Here is a 24,427-nt window from a genome sequence, read left to right as displayed (position 1 = left end):
TCTACATGCAGTACTTAACAAAATGACAAAAACGAAAAAAATCACTCACCGATCTCGCTTGATTTGTCAACACTGCCGAAATTCCTGCGGTACCGGAAGCGAAGTGCCTTCATTCCTCATCGGCACAGGCAGTGCTGCAGGCACAGGCGGTGCTGCAGGCACTGTTTAGTACCCGTGTATATGCTACCACCATTACTGTTGAGGTATATGCTACCACCATTACTGTTGAGGTATATGCTACCAACATTACTGTTGAGGTATATGCTACCACCATTACTGTTGAGGTATATGCTACCGACATTACTGTTGAGATATGCTACCGACATTACTGTTGAGGTATATGCTACCACCATTACTGTTGAGGTATATGCTACCACCATTACTGTTGAGGTATATGCTACCACCATTACTGTTGAGGTATATGCTACCACCATTACTGCTGAGGTATATGCTACCACCATTACTGTTGAGGTATATGCTACCGACATTACTGTTGAGGTATATGCTACCACCATTACTGTTGCGGTATATGCTACCACCATTACTGTTGAGGTATATGCTACCACCATTACTGCTGAGGCATATGCTACCACCATTACTGTTGCGGTATATGCTACCACCATTACTGCTGAGGCATATGCTACCACCATTACTGTTGAGATATATGCTACCGACATTACTGTTGAGGTATATGCTACCACCATTACTGTTGAGGTATATGCTACCACCATTACTGTTGCGGTATATGCTTCCACCATTACTGTTGGGGTATATGCTACCGACATTACTGTTGGGGTATATGCTACCACCATTACTGTTGCGGTATATGCTACCACCATTACTGTTGCGGTATATGCTACCACCATTACTGTTGAGGTATATGCTACCACCATTACTGCTGAGGTATATGCTACCGACATTACTGTTGAGGTATATGCTACCACCATTACTGCTGAGGTATATGCTACCGACATTACTGTTGGGGTATATGCTACCACCATTACTGCTGAGATATATGCTACCACCATTACTGCTGAGGTATATGCTACCGACATTACTGTTGAGGTATATGCTACCACCATTACTGCTGAGATATATGCTACCACCATTACTGCTGAGGTATATGCTACCGACATTACTGTTGAGGTATATGCTACCACCATTACTGCTGAGATATGTGCTACCGACATTACTGTTGAGGTATATGCTACCACCATTACTGCTGAGATATGTGCTACCGACATTACTGTTGAGGTATATGCTACCACCATTACTGTGCCATTACTGTCAAGGTATATGCTACCACCATTACTGTCGAGGTATATGCTACCACCATTACTGCTGAGGTATATGCTACCACCATTACTGCTGAGGTATATGCTACTGACATTACTGTTGAGGTATATGCTACCACCATTACTGCTGAGATATGTGCTACCGACATTACTGTTGAGGTATATGCTACCACCATTACTGCTGAGATATGTGCTACCGACATTACTGTTGAGGTATATGCTACCACCATTACTGTGCCATTACTGTCAAGGTATATGCTACCACCATTACTGTCGAGGTATATGCTACCACCATTACTATCAAGGTATATACTACCACCATTACTGTCGAGATATATGCTACCACCATTACTGTCGAGGTATATGCTACCAAGATTACTGTCGAGGTATATGCTACCACCATTACTGTCGAGGTATATGCTACCACCATTACTGTCGAGGTATATGCTACCACCATTACAGTTGAGGTATATGCTACCACCATTACTGTCGAGGTATATGCTACCACCATTACAGTTGAGGTATATGCTACCACCATTACTGTCGAGGTATATGCTACCTGTGACATTACTGTTGTGGTATAGCATCATACAGAAAATAGTCAGACAATAAGAGTCACAAATTCAATAATGTTTACTGGTTCTCATTCAGTTTTTTTGGCACAGGTAAAGACCAGAAACAAACAAACACTGTTCTAACAACTTGGCTTTGATTACTACAATTTTAAAGCAGTTGAACAACTTTACCACAATCGAAGTATGTCCAAATGTAATGAAAAACAGCATTTCAGTTATGCAGTGTGGGATAAAAAGAAGTTTGTTTTCCATTTGAGTGTTATATGGTTGTAAGTTATTTTCTGAGAGCAAATTAGAAGTTATATGGAACCCATGAGCACTTCTGTCTGACAACCATCTTTAACAAAAATACTGCTGAAAATGGTGCCTGGTACAATAGCTTTTAAAATGTTGTCATGCTTTTGCATGTCAGTTATTTAAAATTATCTATCACTTGCTTCATAAAACTATTGTTTCCTTTACTGCAAAACAAAAGAGTAGGTCAAATCTTAATTTCCTTTCATTAAGAAACAAAAAAGGCAAGTCAAGACACAAATTTCCTTTATTACAAAACAAAACAAGAGGACCATGATGGTCCTGAATCGCTCACCTATCCCCACATGACCCAGTGTTGAACTGAGTATGACATCGTTATTTCTATTATTTGACACAGTGACCTAGTTTTTGAGCACATGTGACCTAGATATCATCAAAATAAAAAATTCTGACCAATTTTCATGAAGATCCATTGAAAAGTATGACCTCTAGAGAGGTCACAAGGTTTTTCTATTATTTGACCTAATGACCTAGTTTTTGACCCCATGTGACCCAGTTTCAAACTTGACCTAGATATCATCAAGCTGAACACTCACCAATTTTTATGAAGATCCATTGAGAAATATGGCCTCTAGAGAGGTCACAAGGTTTTTCTATTTTTAGACCTACTGACCTAGTTTATGAAGGCACGTGACCCACTTTTAAACTTGACCTAGATATCATCAAGGTGAACATTCTCACCAATTTTCATGAAGATCTCATGAAAAATATGACCTCTAGAGAGGTCACAAGGTTTTTCTATTTTTAGACCTACTGACCTAGTTAATGACCGCATGTGATCCAGTTTCAAATTTGACCTAGATATCATCAAGGTAACCATTCTGACTAATTTTCATAAAGATCCCATGAAAAATATGGCCTCTAGAGAGGTCACAAAGTTTTTCTATTTTCAGACCTACTGACCTAGTTTTTAACCGCACGTGTCCCAGTTTCAAACTTGCCCTAGATATCATCAAGGTAAACATTCTGACCAATTTTCATCAAGATCCATTGAGAAATATGGCCTCTAGAGATGTCACAAGGTTTTTCTATTTTTAGACCTACTGACCTAGTTTTTGATTGCACGTGACCCAGTTTCAAATATGACCTAGATATCATCATAAACATTCTAACCAATTTTCATGAAGATCCATTGAGAAATGTGGCCTCTAGAGAGGTCACAAGGTTTTTCTATTTTTAGACCTACTGACCTAGTTTTTGACCCCACGTGACCCAGTTTCAAAACTGATCTAGGTATCATCAAGGTGAACATTCTGACCAATTTTCATGAAGATCTCATGAAAAATATGGCCTCTAGAGAAGTCGCAAGGTTTTTCTATTTTTAGACCTACTGACCTAGTTTTTGACCGCAAATGACCCAGTTTCTAACTTGACCTAGATATCATCAAGATGAACATTCTGACCAACTTTCATAAAGATCCCATGAAAAATATGACCTCTAGAGTGGTCACAAGCAAAAGTTTATGCACGGATGCACGGACGCTGCGCGATCACAAAAGCTCACCCTGTCACAAAGTGACAGGTGAGCTAAAAACAGTCTGGGCTCAGTTTCCTTCCAAGCTATTATCTTTATCTAAATGTGTTTTCTAAAAGCAATTTGAAGTAGATCGACAGCACACATTTGGAAAAATACCCTACATTAACACAATATTACCAATATAAAAGACTGTCAAGAAATATATGTAGACAATTTTCTTTTGAAAGAACAAAGTGACTTGCTAATAACTTGATAAGTATGGGTGTTGCCTCAGCTTTGTTGTACATGTATAATGTAAACCACCCTTGAAGGCTTTTGTTCCAATCTTCTGAGTACACATTTAAGAGAGACAAAAAGTAAGTGACCAGGTTTCTATAAATTAACTATAAAGATTACATAATATTTGCCATGAAAATTAACTGAAGAATTGCTTAAAGGTGGTTAGTCTCATTTCAACAGCATTTTATGACATTTTTTACTTTCATATTTTAGATAGAACAAAAATGTCCATTATACAGAGAAAACTAGATGTGTGTCTATAGGACACAAGTGCCCCCCATCCTGCCACTGTAATATGGTTTCATGATCCAGGTTAAACAATTTTTAAGATGTTTGCAACACAAACTTTTAAGAACCTTATGTATATTTTTCACTTCGTTGGCCATAACTCTGGCCTAGCCAAGTAAAATCCTAAAGAGAACACTTCATAGACTACAAAACAATCCTGTAATGTTTTATGATTCTAGGTCAAGTACATTTTAACATAATCATATGTTTCACGATTTTATTTTTTTTTTAGTAAGTCTGGACAAAAAGTCTGGTCCTGTGTAGTGAAATAATGACTGTAGGTAAAATATTTTCGGAGCTACGCACGACAAAACATTAGAATGACAATTTTTGCCTAGGTCAGGGGCCATAACTCCTACAATACTGAATGAATCTGGACGCAAAACCCCAGGTGCACAACTGCACATGCTGACCAACATTCCTGTAAACTTTGGTGACTCTAGGTCAAATACTTTAGGAGCTACGCGCGACACAACACTAAAATGACCAATTTTTAACTAAGTCAGGGGCCATAACTCCTACACGACTAAATAAATCCGGACGCAAAAAGTATTCTTAGTTATCTTTTAATACTTCTTAATTATCCCCCTTTAGTACCTATGTAACTATATTAAATGAACAAAATGGTAATACCTTGGTGGCACCAGGAACCTTATGACAGTGATTACTCACTGTTTTACCACAGTATGCCTGGTATTTTTTAGTCACAATAGCTCGAGAGAGCGGATGCAGTGTTCCAGTGGTAAAGATTTGCATTAACTACTTCGTATTTTTCTGGATGTCATAAGGAATGAAGTTTCAAAAATTATTATCTCCCTTTGCTAGCATACTCTTCATATTTCCGCTCCGCTGTGTATAAACTAATTTCATAAACACATCTCTTGTACTTTTCAAGTTGTAATAACAGAACTAACTCCAATGGGGAAAACCATAAGTCCCCTACAGTCACACACTGATATAGACTAATAATCAAGAGGAAATTTTAAATTGAACAGAAATGATATTTCCAGGCAGCAAAATATTAATACCTGATACTTCCAGGTAGCAGAATGTGTGTACTAGCAAATATTCTCTAAGTTACAACACTGTATTCATCAAAAAGATGACAACATATGAAATAAAGTGAAATCTATTTTTCTGTCTTCACCCTGTACTTTTTTCACATCTTTTTCACCATATGCTTGCTGTGTTTGAAATTATCCTGAACATGGTAACAATCAACACAATTTAATGTTATGGACCCGTTTCTGAAAAATGTCAAATATTCACAGTATGGAATTTCAGCATTCTTGGGTTTTTACTGGAAGCCATATTTGTATTACTTTTGACAACCAAACTCCATGTTTAAACTCAAATAAAATATCACACCCATTTACCAGCTGCCAACAAATCAGTTGTGAGCAATTCAATTCATGTCATTTAATAATTTTTGCCAGTATCTGCACTGGGATTGGTATTTTGTTTTGAATTCAACAATCAAATTGTGTATAATATGTTTAAAGAGTTTTGTTTCTATAGAAATAACATGTCTGTGTGTTTCTCATCTAAAACTAACATATATCTGGTAAGTTATGGCAAGTTAAAAGTATACTTTTGTTAAACAAGAGCTGTCCATAAGACAGCCAATGCTTGACTATTCGAATTATTGTCCCAGAAGCAGGAAAATGTTACCCTAAATGTTAAAATATCTAGAGTTTTAATCCAGTATCTGCATTAGTTTTGGAGATAGTAACCTGCATGCAAAACTTTAACCAGAAGTTTTATGTTCAAAAGGGGACATAATTTGACCAAAATGCATTCCAGAGTTATGGGACTTGATGCAATCAACTAGTTTTATAAACCCGAAGGCACATGTGAAGTTTCAATTTAATATCTGCATTTTGTTCTGCAGATAGTAACTTGCACGCAAAACTTTAACCAGAATTTTCTAAGTCTAAAAGGGGGCATAATTTGCTCAAAATACATGTTAGAGTTATGGGACTTGACCCAGTGAGGTTGGTAATTGATCTAGAAAAATAAACAAGAGGGCCAAGATGGCCCTAGGTCGCTCACCTGAGAAACACACCATAACACAACATATTAAACAGAGTAAACATGTCTGACCTAGTGATTTCATGGAAAAAAATATTCTGACCAATTATCATTAAAACTGGAGCAAAAATCTTGAGTATAAGTAAGTTTTTTCTTTGATTTGACCTAGTGACCTAGTTTTTGACCCCAGATGACCCATATTCGAACTTGACCTAGATTTCTTCAAGGCTATCATTCTGATCAAATTTCATGAAGATCAATTAAAAATACAGCCTCTATCGCATACACAAGGTTTCTCTTTGATTTGACCTAGTGACCTAGTTTTTGATCCCAGATGACCCATATTCGAACCTGACCTAGATTTCATTAAGGCAACCATTCTGACCAGATTTTATGAAAATCCAGTGTAAAATGCAGCCCCTATTGCATGCACAAGGTTTTTCCTTGATTTGACCTAGTGACCTAGTTTTTAAACCCAGATGACCCATATTCGTTCTTGACCTAGATTTCATCAAGGCTATTATTCTGACAAAATTTCATGAAGATCAGTTGAAAAAAATACAGCCTCTATCGCATACACAAGGTTTTGCTTTGATTTAACCTAGTGACCTACTTTTTGACCCAGATGACCCATATTAAAACTTGATCTAGATTTCATCAAGGCAATCATTCTGACCAAATTTCATGAAGATCAATTGAAAAATACAGCCTCTATTGCATAAAGAAGGGTTTTCTTTGATTTGACCTAGTGACCTATTTTTCGATCCAAGATGACCCATAATCAAACTTAACGTAGATTTCATCAAGGCAATCATTCTGACTTAATTTCAGGAAGATCAATTGAAAAATATAGCTTCTATTGCATATACAAGGTTTTTCTTTGATTTGACCTAGTGAACTAATTTTTGATCCCAGATGACCCATATTCAAACTTGACCTAGATTTTATCAATGCAATCATTCTGACCAAATTTCATGAAGATCAATTGAAAAATAGAGCCTCTACCGCATACACAAGGTTTTTATTTGATTTGACCTAGTGACCTACTTTTTGACCCAAGATAACCCATTTTCAAATTCGCCTAGATTTCATTAAGGTTGTCATTTTGACTTAATTACAGGAAGATCAATTGAAAAATACAGCCTCTATCGCATATACAAGCTTTTCCTTTGATATGACCTAGTTTTTGACCCCAGAATACCCATTTCGAACTTGACCTAGATTTTATCAAGGCAATTATTCTGAACAAAATTCATGAAGATTAATTGAAAAATACAGCCTCTATCGCATACACAAGGTTTTTCTTTGATTTGACCTAGTGACCTAGTTTTCGACCCCAGATAACCCATTTTCAAACTCAGCCTAGATTTTATCAAAGTTATCATTCTGACCAAAATTCATGAAGATTAATTGAAAAATACAGCCTCTATCGCATACACAAGGTTTTTCTTTGATTTGACCTAGTGACCTAGTTTTTTACCACAGAACACCCATTTTCGAAATCGGCCTAGATTTCATCAAGGTAATTATCCTGACCAAAACTCATGAAGATTAATTGAAAAATACAGCCTCCAGTGCGGATAATCACGTGACCTGGAGAGTTCCTCCAACGAACATTTTCGTCTCGCTTCAACCTAAAAAGTGGTAAGTTTCTCTTCATTCATTTATGTATCGAAATAAACAGTATGTCTACGGAATGTGCCGTTCATTGTGCTTTCAGAATATATCTTTCTTTTGTCATGAATCCATCCCGTTTTTTCCTGAAAGTCGAAAATGTGTATTTTCTGTTGTAAACCATGAGGATTCTTTGAACGAACTCGCTGTACTTTTCAGCTGTTTTGATGGAAAGTGGCGTACCTGACACACCAAATGTGTAAAAATACTTTCCTCCGTTGATGCAAAACACGTCTGCATGCTAATCCTGGGCGAAAAAAATATAGATAAAAAGGAATTGCTGTAAAATCTTTTTGGATGCATACAACGAACGTTTTCCTGAAGAGTTCTTTGAACGAACATTTCTATTATGTCGTGCCCTTGCTCCAAGCTGTAGCCAGATATTACAAAATATCCACATTAAATTGACGTTAAACTTTTCTATAAGTATTTAGCTATGTTGTTGTTTGTTTTCAGGGCCAATTGTGGATTTTGCATGCAGCCTCGTTGTAGAAACCCTTCTCGCCAGCTCCTCGGTGTTGTTCTAAAGAATCTTCAAGTAAGTAAGATTATCTTTTTAATACAACTTATTATTATTTGCTGAGGAATATCTTAAGAACTTTGTAGATTAAAGTCAAACATACCGCGATTGAGATCCAAAAGCACAAGGTAATGTAACATGTTCGGAAATCTTCATTCGCCGCATATCAAGTTGAACGTGAATTTATTTATTCATTTATTTGGGTTTTACAGCGCACAAACACAGTACAGGTTATATGGCGCCAAAACAAGACTATAAATTTTGGTTTCACATCTCAAAAACATGAGGTATGGAAAAAAATCAAGAAATAATTCGCGTCATTGATTGACATATTGGTAAAACATGTGCATGGAGATTTTAATTAACGGCTTAAATGTTCATCTTACCTGAGTGTGTCTTATTTCAGTTTATCAGTCCATCGTAACATTTTAACAGATGTGATTTAAAGTTCATACTCTTAAAAGTGGCATTTTCTCACCTAACGTCTTGCGTCGTAAGTTGACAATAACGAGCGCTTCACATATTTTTCGTACGTATTATGTTAAATCTTTATGTGTCGATATCTCTTGTTTGCAAATATTGTGGAAAGAATTTAAAGACTCAGTCCAGTCTTCATGAACACGAGGGAAGACATGTGGGCAGGAGCCCGCATTCCTGTTGTGGGAAAATGTTTTCAACAAAACATCCTTGGATGAACACAGGTTATTATATATTATTCTATTTAATAATCCCAACGATATTCTGTTGACGTCACGTCGACGTGATATTTAGCGTCACAAATATAGGGCTTTGAACTTTGATACATATTTTACTTTAAACATGTTTGAAGCGAAATGCCACATAGCATAACTGTCTTAATTAATGTACACACTCATTGAGTTGGTTATAAGCTGTAATAATAATAATAATAATAATAATAATAATAATAATAAATAATTTCTTTATTTAAAGAGGGTAAGACTCATTAAGTTTCATACATAACATACAAATCTTATTTTCAATGAGGCCCTCTAACAAACACAAACCATTTACTCATACAAATGAAAATATCACAGTCATTCCATAGAGCAGACTTGTAAAGAAGAAAAAAGAACACATGTTAACAGTCACAACTGTATTGATTAAAAGAAAGTGTCTAAGTAAATATTTAAATGAATTTAGTGAGCTAGCATTTCTTATTGCGTAAGGTATATCTTTCCAAATTTCTACAACCATAAAAGAAAACGAACGTTTAAGAATGTTTGTTTTAGGTCGAAAGTGCTGTAGATCAAATTTCGTATAAAAACCAAGGCTATAGTATGTACTGTCACAAATTCCAGTAGTGTCACAAATATAAGATGGTGCAAGTTTATTTAATGCTTTATAAACCAACACACCAATATTGTATTTAATCCTGTTTGGAAAAGTTAACCATTTAAGTTCAAAAAAGGAGTACTGGATGATGTTTGGAAGTGTACTTTCAATATAAGTTTGAATTTTAAAGATTTTTTCTATATTTCCCTTAGAGCAGTTTCCCCATATAGTGGATGCATAGTCAAAAATGGGTAAAATGTACATATTTTTTATGTCAGCATTTAGATATTTAGATATTCTGTAAAAAAGATACAGATTAGTGTGCAATTTTTCACACACCTTTTTTACATGTTGATCACAATTTAAATTTTTATTAATATAAACACCTAACAATTTTTGACATGATACATTTTGAATACAGTTATCACTTAGAGTTTGATTTATGTTTTTTACTTTATTTAATTTCTTGTTTGTACTAATTAACATACTAGTTGTCTTATTTGGATGGAGAGCCATATTGTTAGACGTGCACCAATTATTAGAAAAAAAAGCCATCATTTGCATCCTAATGGAACTATTTCGCAAGACGTATTACCATTTCTGGTTCTGGCGTGTATGAACAAAGGAGCGTGACGACCTACCATTTGGCGCCATGCATACGCTATTAAACAGTCCATATTTGGATTTTACATTGAAAGATACAACATTCAAAGCAAAATACATTATGGGAAAACATTGTTTTAACACTGTTTATACACTCGGGCGGTTATATTTCGTACGGAATAATTTGAAATAAAAATTTAAATATTCTGCCCTACGTACAACTGCCCATCGTGTATAGATAAAACATGGTTTTGCTATAAATCATTATTTTTGAATTATTTTAGGTCATGAAATAATTTACTGACATTGTATGTATACATCATCACGTGAAAGGAAATGACGGCATACTACTGTTCTTGGAAATAGTTGTGGCTTTTAGAAATATAACTTAATAAGCGTTATTATTGAAAGGGTCGGAAGGTTAACAATACTATTTCATAAACGTACCTTATTGTTATTTATTTTTTTCAAAACTAAGCTTAATCTCCTTTCAGTGCGATAACTGTGGACCCACCCTGGGGGTCACATGGTTAACATAGACTTATATATGGAACAACTGAAAATAATCGTCTTGTCAATTACCTTTAACATTGAAATTTAGACCACATGTATAGTTTTGTGTGGCTTGATGAACATTGACATGACTTGACCTTGGTGTTGACATAGTACTTTCACATTTCTGTAGCTACAACCTTCAAATTTGGACAACATGCATAGGTTTCAATACCGAAATAACTTTTGACCTTGACCTAGTGACCTACTTTCACATTTGTGAGGATACAGTGTTCATATCTTGACGACATGCACAGTTTTGTGTTCCTAAATAAAATTTGACCTTGATTTTGACCTGGTGACCTACTTTCACATTTTTCAAGTAACAACCTTAAGATCTGGACCACGTGCAAATTTTGCGTACCAAAATGAACTTTGACTTTTAAATTGATCTCCTGACCTACTTTCATATTTCTTAAGCTACAGACAACATATGCATCGACCAAATGCACTGTTTTGTGTACCGAAATTAACTTTGACCTTGGTTTTGACGTTGAGCTAGTCTTGATATCTAGAACATTCAAAAAATGACCTCTTGTTTTTATTTCGATGTAAACGAGATGTGAAACCAAAATTTATAGTCCTGTTTGGCGCCATATAACCTATACTGTGTTTGTGCCCCGTAAAAGGGCTTTTTGTTTTGAATATCAGCGATATGTTAGACTTTAATCTACAAAGTGGTTCTTTAGATATTCCTTAGCAAATAATAATAAGTTGTATTAAAAAAAATAATCTTACTTACTTGAAGATTCTTTAGAACAACACCGAGGAGCTGGCGAGAAGGGTTTCTACAACGAGGCTGCATGCAAAATCCACAATTAGCCCTGAAAACAAACAACAACATAGCTGAATGCTTATAGAAAAGTTTAACGTCAATTTAATGTGGATATTTTGTAATATCTGGCTACAGCTTGGAGCAAGGGCACGACATAATAGAAATGTTCGTTCAAAGAACTCTTCAGAAAAACATTCGTTGTATGCATCCAAAAAGATTTTACAGCAATTCCTTTTTATCTATATATTTTTCGCTCAGGATTAGCATGCAGACGTGTTTTGCATCGACGGAGGAAAGTATTTTTACACATTTGGTGTGTCAGGTACGCCACTTTCCATCAAAACAGCTGAAAAGTACAGCGAGTTCGTTCAAAGAATCCTCTTGGTTTACAACAGAAAATACACATTTTCGACTTTCAGGAAAAAACGGGAGGGATTCATGACAAAAGAAAGATATATTCTGAAAGCACAAGGAACGGCACATTCTGTAGACATACTGTTTATTTCGATACATAAATGAATAAAGAGAAACTTACCACTTTTTAGGTTGAAGCGAGACGAAAATGTTCGTTGGAGGAACTCTCCAGGTCACGTGATTATCCGCACTGGCCTCTATCGCATACACAATGTTTTTCTTTGATTTGACCTAGTGACCTAGTTTTTGACTCCAGATGACCCATTTTTGAATTCGACCTAGATTTTATCAAGGTAATCATTCTGACCAAAATTCATTCAGATTAATTGAACAAGAGGGCCAAAATGGCCCTATATCACTCACCTGTTATCATTGCACTTAAGGACAAGAAGGTCAAAAATTATAATCAAGATCAATCAAAAGAATTATGAGAAAATATAGTTGAAATTTTCTTAAAGATACTTCAAATGAAATTATTTTCAAATCCGGCCAGTAGTTTGATGCCAGAAGGATAACATCAGAGGAGGTTAGGAGCACAATTTTGACTGATGAAGCCCAAAGGACAGGAACAACAAAGGGAAGAAATTGAAAATAAATCTAAGTCCTCAGCAAAAAAATTTAAGTCCAAAGGACAGGAACAACAAATGGAAGAATTTAACCAAAATTTAAAAAAAATTCTTAAAAGGTACAGATATGTCAAAATACACCTAAAAATTGGAGGTATCATCCATGTTGTACCACAGAAAAGTGGTCTTGGTTCTTCCCTACGGCCAATAATAAAAAAAGTTTCTTAAATAAGCTATTTATAGTAACATAAAAGGGAAGTAATTAAAAACAAGAGCTGTCACTAATGGTGACAAATGCCCCCGCAGCACCTTGACCTTTGACCTGGTGACCTTGACCTGGTGACCCTAAAGTCAGTAGGGGTGGTGTACTCAATAAGTACTATCAGCATGTGAAGTTTGAAGGTCCTGGGTGAAGTGGTTCACGAGTAAAGTGCCTTCATGCAAAAAGTTAACGTTGGCCCCTGTGACTGTGACCTTTAACCTGGTGACCCCAAAGTCAGTAGGGGTGGTGTACTCATTAAGTACTATCAGCACATGAAGTTTAAAGGTCCTGGGTGAAGTGGTTCGCTAGTAAAGTGCCTTCATGCAAAAAGTTAACGTTGGCCCCTGTGACCTTGACCTTTGACCTGGTGACCCCAAAGTCAGTAGGGGTGGTGTACTCAATAAGTACTATCAGCATGTGAAGTTTGAAGGTCCTGGGTGCAGTGGTTTGTGAGTAAAGTGCCTTCATGCAAAATGTTAACGTTGTGATGAACGAACGAACTAACTTAGAAACAAACGTACAGACAGTTGAAAACTACCGTAAAAACTTGAATATATGACGCAGTTTTTTACGATTTTTTTCATTTTCTTAAAGGGATGCGTAATATATACCAACGTAGAGCTTCAAACATTTTTTTCCAGCTTGATAACGCGAAAATATCGGTGTTTACATTTTGGGCTGTGCTTTTTAAAGGGAATTCCTATAGTTTTTTATGCGCATCTTTCTGCGCAGCCGGCACTTTCTATGGAAAACTGAACTGAAGTCAACATTTGTTGAAACATGTTACAGACAATCTTAAATATGAGGAATTTTGAATGAAATAACATTTTTGATAAGTTATATCAGTAATTAAATGTTGATACTGGTTTAAGTTGTATTGACAAGTATCATGCCTAACAGGTATCTTGCTATTGTTGTGGTTGTGTTTTCACATCGCATTTTAGTACAAAGACAGTGTTGTTCATATAGTGTAAGATAATTGACTTAGTACTGATAAGACAATATCACCTTTCAGATTATTTAGTATTCAATTATAGAAAGAATTAAGAATTTTTAAAACTTTTTTTTAACTTTTAGCAGACATACATGTAATCAATTTGGCCAGGTTCGCGCCATTTCCGTCCGAACAGGTGTTGTATTCTAGCGGTCTTAACATAAAATTTAGCCTGGTGACCCATACATTTTTAGCCATTTTTATGCTCACAATACAAATTATCTATACACAAGAAGAAAAAGAAAAAATTCTATGAAAGAGTTTTTTCAAAATTTAAAAAAATATTCTTCACTATGGGTATTTTTCATTGAAAAAAGTTCACAAAAGTAAATATGAAACAATATTTTTTTTTTCATTTGTACCCATTATTGTAAGGATAGAGTATTACAAATATGACTATGATATCAAATAAGTATATAATAAAATCTGTAAAAAGGAAAAACCGTATTGTGCTGCCTGGATGAATATTTTGTTTGGTATTTATAAAAAAGCAGAAAATTATGAAAATGTTGAAAAATCGCTGGCAGTTTCAGCAACAGTGGGTGTGTTCAAAACAATTTTTCACAAAAACAAGCCTGGTGACCTATTGTTTTTATTTGTTCATTGTTTTCAGCACAAATTTTCCTATCATATATGTGAATTTGAAAAAATTCTATGAAAGGAAAAAAACTATAGGAATTCTCTTTAACCTCCTCTTGAAGAGCGTTTTATTGGGCAGGTCTAAAAACACGTACGGAACAGAACCTCTGATGATATATGGTAAAGTTGATTTTATTTGTGAGTTTAAATTTTTTGTATTTGTAAATTTAATTAATAAGTATCGTACATATCCAGAGCACCTGATAATGTGTCAGTTTAATAATTAGGCAAAATACAAAATTTCGCGGTTCCGGGTTGTTGGTGTTTGATCATTAAAATCATTATCTTTCAAGGATGCTCAAATAAATTGCAATTAAAACAGATCGTTTGTTATTTCTTTATTTCCAGCAAATTATTACTGATCAATATAGCAGCTCGTACATTGTTAAACAAACACGCTAATTAGCCGTGACTTTCTCGTTTGATGTGCCCATAATTATGAGATGTTTGTTCGCACGTCTGTTAAAGTGCTAAGGTGTTGACAGCTTGAGAAAGTTCTCAAATACTTTAGAAAGAATTTGTCTGTCAGTTATTGTCACTGTCGTCTGTAACTGATTATGCAGCAATTGTGATTTTCACGAAAAATCGTTTTTACGCATGCCGCTAATGGCCAATTTCAACTTTGTAAACAAGGTTTTCGACTGATTTTTCGGTGCGTGATATATTCCAATGTAAGCATTTTTCCCAAGATTTTGATACAAGATCGGGGGTGCGTCATATACATGCTAGCGTGATATATTCCAGTTTTTACGGTAATATGCCTCCCTTTGGGGGCATAAAAAATTATTGTAAGTGAACAAAAGAAGGATCTGCCAAATAAAAACAAGAGCACTGCAATCGACGCAAATGCAGAGCAATATACGCACAAAACAAAGTCTTATAATAATAATAATAATAATAATAATAATGACTTTATTTTACGAGGCAAACATATTTGGAAACCAGTCTTACATATGGGCCTCAAATGTGACCTTTGATCCCTAAGTGTGACCTTGACCTTGAAGTGAGCCATCCGTAACATGCGCTCTGCACATTGTTTCAATGAGGTAAACATTTGTGTCAGGTTTCTTTGAAATCCTTCAAGGGGTTCAAGAGTTACAGAGCGGAAGGGAAATTGCTAACCAACAGACATACAGACACCGAGGCGATAACATAATATGTCCCTTAAGGTGAATAAAAAGGAATCAAGATCTTATGGTGATACAAGTTGTGTGCAAGTTTGGTTAAAATCAAATCATAAAAGAAGCTGCTATTGTGCAGGCAAGGTCAAAATAGCTAATTTTGGCACTTTCAGGGGCCATATCTCTGAAACCCATAATGGAATCTGGCCGGTTTAAGAAAGGAACTAACATCTTATAGTGATACAAGTTGTGTGCAAGTTTGATTAAATTCAAGTCATAAATGAAGCTGCTATTGTGCAGACAAGGTCAAAATAGCTAATTCTGGTCCTATCAAGGGCCATAACTCTCGAACCCATAAAGGAATCTGGCCAGTTGAAGAAACAAACCAAAATCTTATGGTGATACAAGTTGTGTGCAAGTTTGGTAAAAATCAAATCATAAATAAAACTGCTATTGTGCAGACAAGGTCAACATAGCTCATTTTGGCTCTTCAGGGGCCATAACTCTGGAACCCATAATGGGATCTGGCCAGTTCAAGAAAGGAACCAAGATCTTATGGTGATACAAGTTGTGTGCAAGTTTGGTTAAAATAAAATCATAAATGAAACCACTATTGTGCAGACAAGAAATTGTTGACGCACAAAAATAGCAAATTATGGCCCTTTAAGGGGCAATAACTCTAGAACCCATGATGGGATCTGGCCAGTTTTCGAAAGGAACTGAGATATCATGCCAATATAAGTTTTGTACAATTTTGATCAAAATTGCTTGCAAAATGTGGTCTCTATCTTGTTCATAAGAAATTGTGGACGAACCACAGACGACGGACCAAGGGCGATGACAAAAGCTCACCCTGTCACTACGTGACAGGTGAGCTAAAAATACACCCTCTATCGCATACACAAGGTTTTTCTTTGATTTAACCTAGTGACCTAGTTTTTGACCCCAGATGATCCATTTTCGAACTCAGCCTAGATTTTATCAAGGTAATCATTCTGACCAAATTTCATGAAGATCAGTTGAAAAATACAGCCTCTATCGCATACACAAGCTAAATGTTGACAGACAACAGACTGATGACAGACAGATGCCGGACATCAAGCGATCACAAAAACTCACCTGAGCATTGGTGAACTAAAAATAAGTTTCAAATATATATCTGTATTAGTTCTGGAGATAATAACTTGCATGTAAAACTTTAACCAGGATTTTCTAAGTCCAAAAGGGGGCATAATTTGCTCAAAATACATGTCAGAGTTATGGAACTTGACCCAGTGAGGTTGGTAATTGACCTAGAAAAAGAAAAAATAAGTTTCAAAGCTACATGCCTTTAAATGATAGCTGTATGTACTTGCATGCAAAACTTTAACCAAGGTGTGACGCTAACGCTGATGCCAACGCCGACACCAGGGTGAGTAGAATAGCTAGACTATTCTTCGAATAGTCAAGCTAAAAACGAACACTGAAGATAGTGCAAGAAGTATAATGTTTGCTACGAATACTGAACCTCGTAAGTTAAAAATACCCTGAAACTTTTTATAATTGACACAATCTATATGTTACCCGTTCAGATAGTCGGGATTTGTAGGTTCTCTTCAGGTCTGTATGTTAGTGACCTGAAAGGGGCACGCAAACAGCACAAATAAATAAATAAGTCGAGACACAAAGAATTTACGTCCTCACGTATAATCTCTCTACTGATGTGCGCATTACAACAAATGCATAATTTCAAAATACAACGAAATATGGAAAATGATGAATAGCAAAATGAAGAACATTGCTTTATATAACTAAACATGTACATAGGTTACCTGAAAGGGGCACGCAAACAGCACAAATAAATAAATAAGTCGAGACACAAAGAATTTACGTCCTCACGTATAATCTCTCTACTGATGTGCGCATGCGTGACAAACAATTGGCGGTTAGGTAAATAACGGGAGGCCCGTCACCTATATTAGATACATGTTAGTTATAGGACTCTATTGGATTTAGGGATGAAATGAAAATTATGGGGTTTATAGGAGATGAATATGAATATAATGATAAATGAAAGTGGAATATCATGATATATACCTTGACGAAACATAAATAACAGAAAAGACAAATGACCCCGTGACATCTAGCTCTGTTTTTAATTAGAACTATCACTGAAGGTTATAAACACTGGCAAAGTAAAATGTTGTTTACTCTGCAGCTTAACAATTGAAGCTTGTTTTATCAAAATCCTTCCTGTGGAGCAAACACTATTTTAAGTAGGGATGGGAACGAATATCCGAATATTCGAATATTCGAAAATCGGTCGAATATTCGAATATGAAAATCAAATTCGAATATTCGTAAATTATTGTATATTTTTTTTTCAAAATAAGTATCATTGATTTTGGGCAACATGAGCATGCTAATTCTACAGAATAAAACCATGTCATGTTTGTTTATCGCGTATCAAAAGATGTCCAATTAACAAGAAAATAGCAATGCATAATTGGCAGGGGCCATCGTTACGGATTAACAGTTTGCAACAGACCCCAGGCGTCAATGTGTCAGATGCATGTCAAAAGATGTCCAATTAACAAGAAACTTGCAATGCATAATTACCTGGGGTCATTGCTACGGATTAACAGTTTGTATTAGGCGTAAATGTGATATCTTTTTATCTTTTGTTCATTTTTATTGGCACCTGTTTTATGTAACAAGTTGTAGAATTATTTTTTTTCGAAAACAACACCAAACTTGTAGATATTGTCGATCTTTTCACAATATTTTGTATGACGTTTCAGACCATCCGCAGGATCGGTTTTCATCCGCCATCGGCCGTATTCGAATTAAATTTTGAAGTACTTTATAATAAAATCAAGAAATAACATATGATTGATGCATAAGTTCATGTTGAAGGAGGTTTAAGTCTGCCTTACTTGCTTTTAACACGACGATTTTTACACGCCGATTGAAAATTTTCAAAATGGCGGCGGTAATACAACAGCGCGTCACGTGTTTAAATGGGACGACCTGCTATTTTTAGATAAAATTGCGACGGTCTAAATTATAATCGTTTTGATTTTTTGTATCATTTTGAAGCTAAAACACTGAATTAGTTAAATCTGTTCATGATTATTCTGACATAATCGTGAAATAAAACGCTAGGATCGGCAGGTTTTGCTAGGTAGGAACGGGTTACCCGAAACAAACATTTTTTGGCCTTATTACGTACGATGATCCACGCTTTAAACAAATGAATACGTTGTGTATATGCCAATCACTTAATAAGAATTTAAAGCTTCCATTAAAACAAACCGAATATTCGAATATATTCGAATATGGCAAACCGAATATTCGAATATTGATTTCAGTATTCGTTCCCATCCCTAATTTTAAGCTATTTGACCTTTGACTGCTAAGTGTGACTTTGACCATATGCCTAATAACCTGGGATGTGCAACCTGCATGTTGTCTGGATGAGGTTAACAAATAATGCTAATTTTATGAAATTCTTTCAAGTGGTTAGAAGATACATGTGGACATGAATTAAAGCTATTTGACCTTTGACCTCCAACTGTGACCTTGAAGTAACACTCCTGGTTGTAACCTGTTAGGTTTATAAAAAATCTTCCCAGCAGTTTAGACAATATAGAGGGGTGACAAAGTTAAACTATTTTACCTTTAACCTCCAAGTGTGACCATTACCTTAGACCTAGTGACCCAGGTTGTCAATTTTGCGTGTTGTCTTGGATGATGTTAACAATTGATGATAGTTTTATGAAAATCTACCAAATGGATGTATGACAATATGGAGCAGACACCAAATTAAGCTATCTAACATTTGACTTCCAAGTGTGACCTTGACCTTATGCCTAGTGACCTGGGTAGTACGCTCTGCATTTAATCTTGAAGAGGTGAACAATAATGATCTTCCAGGAGTTTAAACAAGAAGCTGAGTTCAATAAACACTTGATGCCCCCGGTGGCATCCTTGTCGATACAAAGCAACCTAAGTCCAAAACAAGGTCAAGTTCAAGGTCAAGGTCAAACTGAGGTCAGGGGATGTCTGAAGATGAGGAATGGTCACAGGTTACATCTGCATTAGTATCAAGTCATTCTAGTAAGAGGTATTGATGCTAGACGAAACAGTCCCATTTGGTTAACCAAGAGATGTCCCATATAAAGCAACCGGAGTCCAAAATGAGGTCAAAGTCAAGGTCAAACTGAGGCCAGGTGATGTCTGAAGATGAGGACTGGTCACAGGTTACATCTACATTAGTATCAAGTCATTCTAGTAAAGGGTATTGATGCTAGACAAAACGGTCCCATTTGGTTAACCTGGTACGACGGATGGACGAACAGGAGAACGAACGAACGGTAAGGCCAATCACTATATGCCTCCCACATCAGTAGATGCCGGGGGGCATAAAAATTCTAGAGCTGACATATATGGATGGACAGAGGGTTGGAAGAACCAGCAGACAGACATACATGAATCCAATATAGACCCAAAATACAATATACCCAACCATCTGGAGGTATAATGATATGAAAATATGAGAAACATAACAAGCAGCTGGTAGAAAAACAGTCTGGAACTAATTTCTCTGTAATTATCAATACCAAATTTTATGAGACTTTTTTTACTTGTTTTGTGCAAGATGACTTTTTGGAAAATTCTTAAACAGCCTATTTTATATGGTAGTGATCTAATTTACCAGTAATTATGAAGCCTTAAAATTTCATCTTATCAGCTTATAACTGAATCTCCTTCCTAATTAACTCATGTCCAATTTATCATGATTGAATTTATCTCTCTGTTACATATTTCATTAATTCTAAGAATATTTCATAGTATCCCTACATGAAATGATCACCAAAAACTTTATTACACCAATAATGGATCACCATATGAAGACTAGATGCCCACGGGCAACATGTCGAGCCCACCAGCAGTCAAAAGGACTGGGAGTTGCACATGACACTCCTTGTCTCACTGAGGCAAACATTTATGCCAAATAAAAAAGAGATTGCAAAAAGTTACAATATAAGTTATTTAAAGTAACAACAAAGGGGCATAAATCTTAAAAAAAAAAAAGTCCACACAAAAATCCTCACGGGTTAGGTCAAAATACACCTGAAAATTAAACGAGTTACAATATAAGTTATTTAAAGTAACAACAAAGGGACATAAATCTTTAAAAAAAAAAAAAAAGTCCACACAAAAATCCTCACCTGAAAATTAGATGTAACATGCATTTTGTACTACAGAAAAGTGGTCTTGACTTTTCCCTACGACCAGTAATAAAAAGGTTAGGAATATAAGCTATTTATAGTAGCAACAAAGGGAAGTAATTCTAAGATCCTGCACATGACACTCCGTCTCATGATGATGAACAATTGTGCCAAGTTACATCAAAATCCCTCTATGCATAAACAAGAGGGCCAAGATGGCCCTAGGTCGCTCACCTAAGAAACACTCCATAACAGTGTAAAACATGTTTGACCTAGTGATTTCATGGAAACAAATATTCTGACCAATTTTCATTAAGATTGGACCAAAAATTTGGTCTCTTGCGATAAAACAAGCATTTTCTTAGATATGACCTAGTTTTTGACCCTAGATGACCCATGTTCAAACTCGACCTAGATTTTATCAAGGCAATCATTCTGACCAAAATTCATGAAGATCAACTGAAAAATACAGCCTCTATCACATACAGAAGTTTTTTCTTTGATTTGACCAAGTGACCTAGTTTTTGACCTCAGATGACCCATATTCAAATTCGACCTAGATTTCATTAAGGCAATCAACCTGACCAAATTTCATAAATATCAACTGAAAAAAACAGTCTCTATCGCATACACAAGATTTTTCTTTAATTTGACCTAGTGACCTAGTTTTTTACCTCAGATAACCCATATTCAAAACCGACCTAGTTTTCATCAAGGCAATCACTCTGATCAAATTTCATGAAGATCAATTGAAAAATACATCCTCTATTGCATACACAATGTTTTTCTTCGATTTGACCTAGTGACCTAGTTTTTGACCCCAGATGACCCATTTTCGAAATCAGCCTAGATTTTATCAAGGTAATCATTCTGGCTAAATTTCATGAAGATCAGTTGAAAAATACAGCCTCTATTGCATAAACAAAGTTTTTCTTTGATTTGACCTAGTGACCTAGTTTTTGACCCCAGATGACCCATTTTCGAACTCGGCCTAGAATTCATCAAGGCAATCATTCTGACCAAAATTCATGAAGATCAATTGAAAAATACAGCCTCTATCGCATACACAAGGTTTTTCTTTGATCTGACCTAGTGACCTAGTTTTTGACCCGAGATGACCCATTTTCGAACTCTGCCTAGATTTCATCAAAGTTATCATTCTGACCAATATTCATAAAGATTAAATGAAAAATACAGTCTCTATCGCATACACAAGGTTTTTCTTTGATTTGACCTAGTGACCTAGTTTTTGACCCGAGATGACCCATTTTCGAACTCGGCCTAGGTTTCATAAAGGTAATCATTCTGACCAAAATTCATGAAGATCAATTGAAAAATACAGCCTCTATCGCATACACAAGGTTTTTCTTTGATTTGACCTAGTGACCTAGTTTTTGACCCGAGATGACCCATTTTCGAACTCGGCCTAGATTTCATCAAGGCAATCATTCTGACCAAAATTCATGAAGATCAACTGAAAAATACAGCCTCTATCGCATACACAAGGTTTTTCTTTGATTTGACCTAGTGACCTAGTTTTTGACCCGAGATGACCCATTTTCGAACTCGGCCTAGATTTCATCAAAGTTATCATTCTGACCAATATTCATAAAGATTAAATGAAAAATACAGTCTCTATCGCATACACAAGGTTTTTCTTTGATTTGACCTAGTGACCTAGTTTTTGACCCGAGATGATTCATTTTCGAACTCGGCCTAGATTTTATCAAGGTTATCATTCTGACCAATATTCATGAAGATTAATTGAAAAATACAGCCTCTATCGCATACACAAGCTAAATGTTGACAGACGACAGACGACAGACGACAGACGACAGACGACGGACGACGGACGCCGGACATTGAGCGATCAGAAAAACTCACCTGAGCATTGCTCAGGTGAGCTAATAAAAAGAAATGCTCCAGACAAAGTCATTCTTGTATCTGACTTTTGACCTCTAAGTGTGACCTTGACCTTACACCTAGGGACCTGGTTCTTGCACTTGACACTCCGTATCATGGTGGTGAACATTTGTGCTAAGTTACATCAAAATCCCTCCATGCATGAAGAAGAAATGCTCCAGACAAAGTTGTCATTCTTGTATCCTTTGACCTCTGAGTGTGACCTTGACCTTAGACCTAGGGACCTGGTTCTTGCGAAGGACATTCCGTCTCATGATGGTGAACAATTGTGCCAAGTTACATCAAAATCCCTCCATGCATGAAGAAGAAATGCTCCGGACAAAGTCATTTTTGAATTTGACCTTTGACCTGTAAGTGTGACCTTGACCTTTGAGATAGGAACCTGGGGTTTGCGCACGGCACTCCGTCTCAATAAGGTTAACATTCATGCCAAATATAAACAAGATTGCTCCATGCATGTCAAAGTTATGGTCCGGACAAACAAATCAGGATGCACGCACACACGGACGCACGCACATACACCGAACAGCCATTTGGACAACTATGTCTTCGCTTCCGCAAGCGGGCTCGACAAAAACCATCTTGTACAATCTGAAAAAATGGGGTCTTATGGACATAAACTTTAAAATGTAAAATTGCCTGTTTGCTCTGCAACTGTTAAATTAGTGCAAACTGAAAAGCTAGATACAGATCAGTAAAATTTCCTCATTACAGATTTGCTGTAAACAAAGTCATGGCAAACTGAAAATTTGGTGCTCATACGTCCAAGTTTCAATGAATACAGGCTCTGGTTATGTACTTCAAATCTGCAAAAAATGAGATTTTGAACAATTTAACCAACACAGCAAAACACCAGTCACTTGAGGTTGCAAGGGGTGAGCAAAATTCTCAAGCTTTCTAGGATTTTGTGCAATCCAAACATAAAAGATATAAAGGAAACATCCAAGGACCATAATTACGAACTGCTTAGGTTAGCTAAAATACTTGTTTTTGATGCTTGAATGAGCAATGTTTTGCTGTAGTAGTTCTCAATGTGTAGACTCAAAGTAAAACTTACCATCTAGAAGACTGGCTGGTTGTTGGCCATGATCTACGTGTCACTCTTTGCAGGACCAAATACTTTCTAAACTGCACCTTCTCTCTTGGTTTCTCCTTCTCCACTTTCTGGTAACGTGTTTCACTCTTTGGCTTCATCATTGCTTGGTGCCCATGAGCCCACAGATGTTCTGCCTGTTGACTGTCCAAGGACATCCTAGCATGGGATGCCATTAGCTCATCTGGGTATTTGTTTTCTATAGACATAGTGCGGTCTAAGGACTTATGCAATTTAAATAGCTTCCTCCGTCTTTGTGACATTCTGCAGTCTGTAGCTCGCTCACCTTATTTCTAGAGAATATCCTCTTCTTGCTGAAATATAAAGTCCACTTTGTCCAGTTTGCTTTAGCAGTTTTTTAATACAAGAAATAGCACATAAATTATTGAAGAACCAACCAAATCATAGCTCTCAAACTGTTTGTTACTTGGCAATGGCAAGAAACTGTAACAAGACATTTCATTAAAAAGATGTCAATACTATCATGACTACAGTTGACAATAGAGAGACTGAGATTTCAACATA

The 24,427-nt window shown here is 36.0% G+C and overlaps 1 protein-coding gene across 1 annotated transcript in view; it reads right to left on the bottom strand.

Annotated features, from left to right (window-relative positions):
* Positions 1-24,208, bottom strand: part of LOC123525401 (cAMP-specific 3',5'-cyclic phosphodiesterase 4C-like) — an 831,602-nt gene extending 807,394 nt beyond the window's left edge. Inside the window, exon 1 of the mRNA XM_045304423.2 lies at positions 23,867-24,208. Coding sequence (XP_045160358.2) covers positions 23,867-24,165 — 299 coding nt within the window. The 5' untranslated portion in view covers positions 24,166-24,208. The remainder of the gene's footprint in view (positions 1-23,866) is intronic.
* Between the last annotated feature and the right edge of the window lie 219 nt (positions 24,209-24,427).

This window comes from Mercenaria mercenaria, chromosome 3 (genome assembly GCF_021730395.1).
Source record: "Mercenaria mercenaria strain notata chromosome 3, MADL_Memer_1, whole genome shotgun sequence".
NCBI classification, from domain to species: domain Eukaryota; kingdom Metazoa; phylum Mollusca; class Bivalvia; order Venerida; family Veneridae; genus Mercenaria; species Mercenaria mercenaria.
The sequence above is the reverse complement of the archived record's forward strand: the minus strand, read 5'-3'. Positions and strand labels throughout refer to the sequence as shown.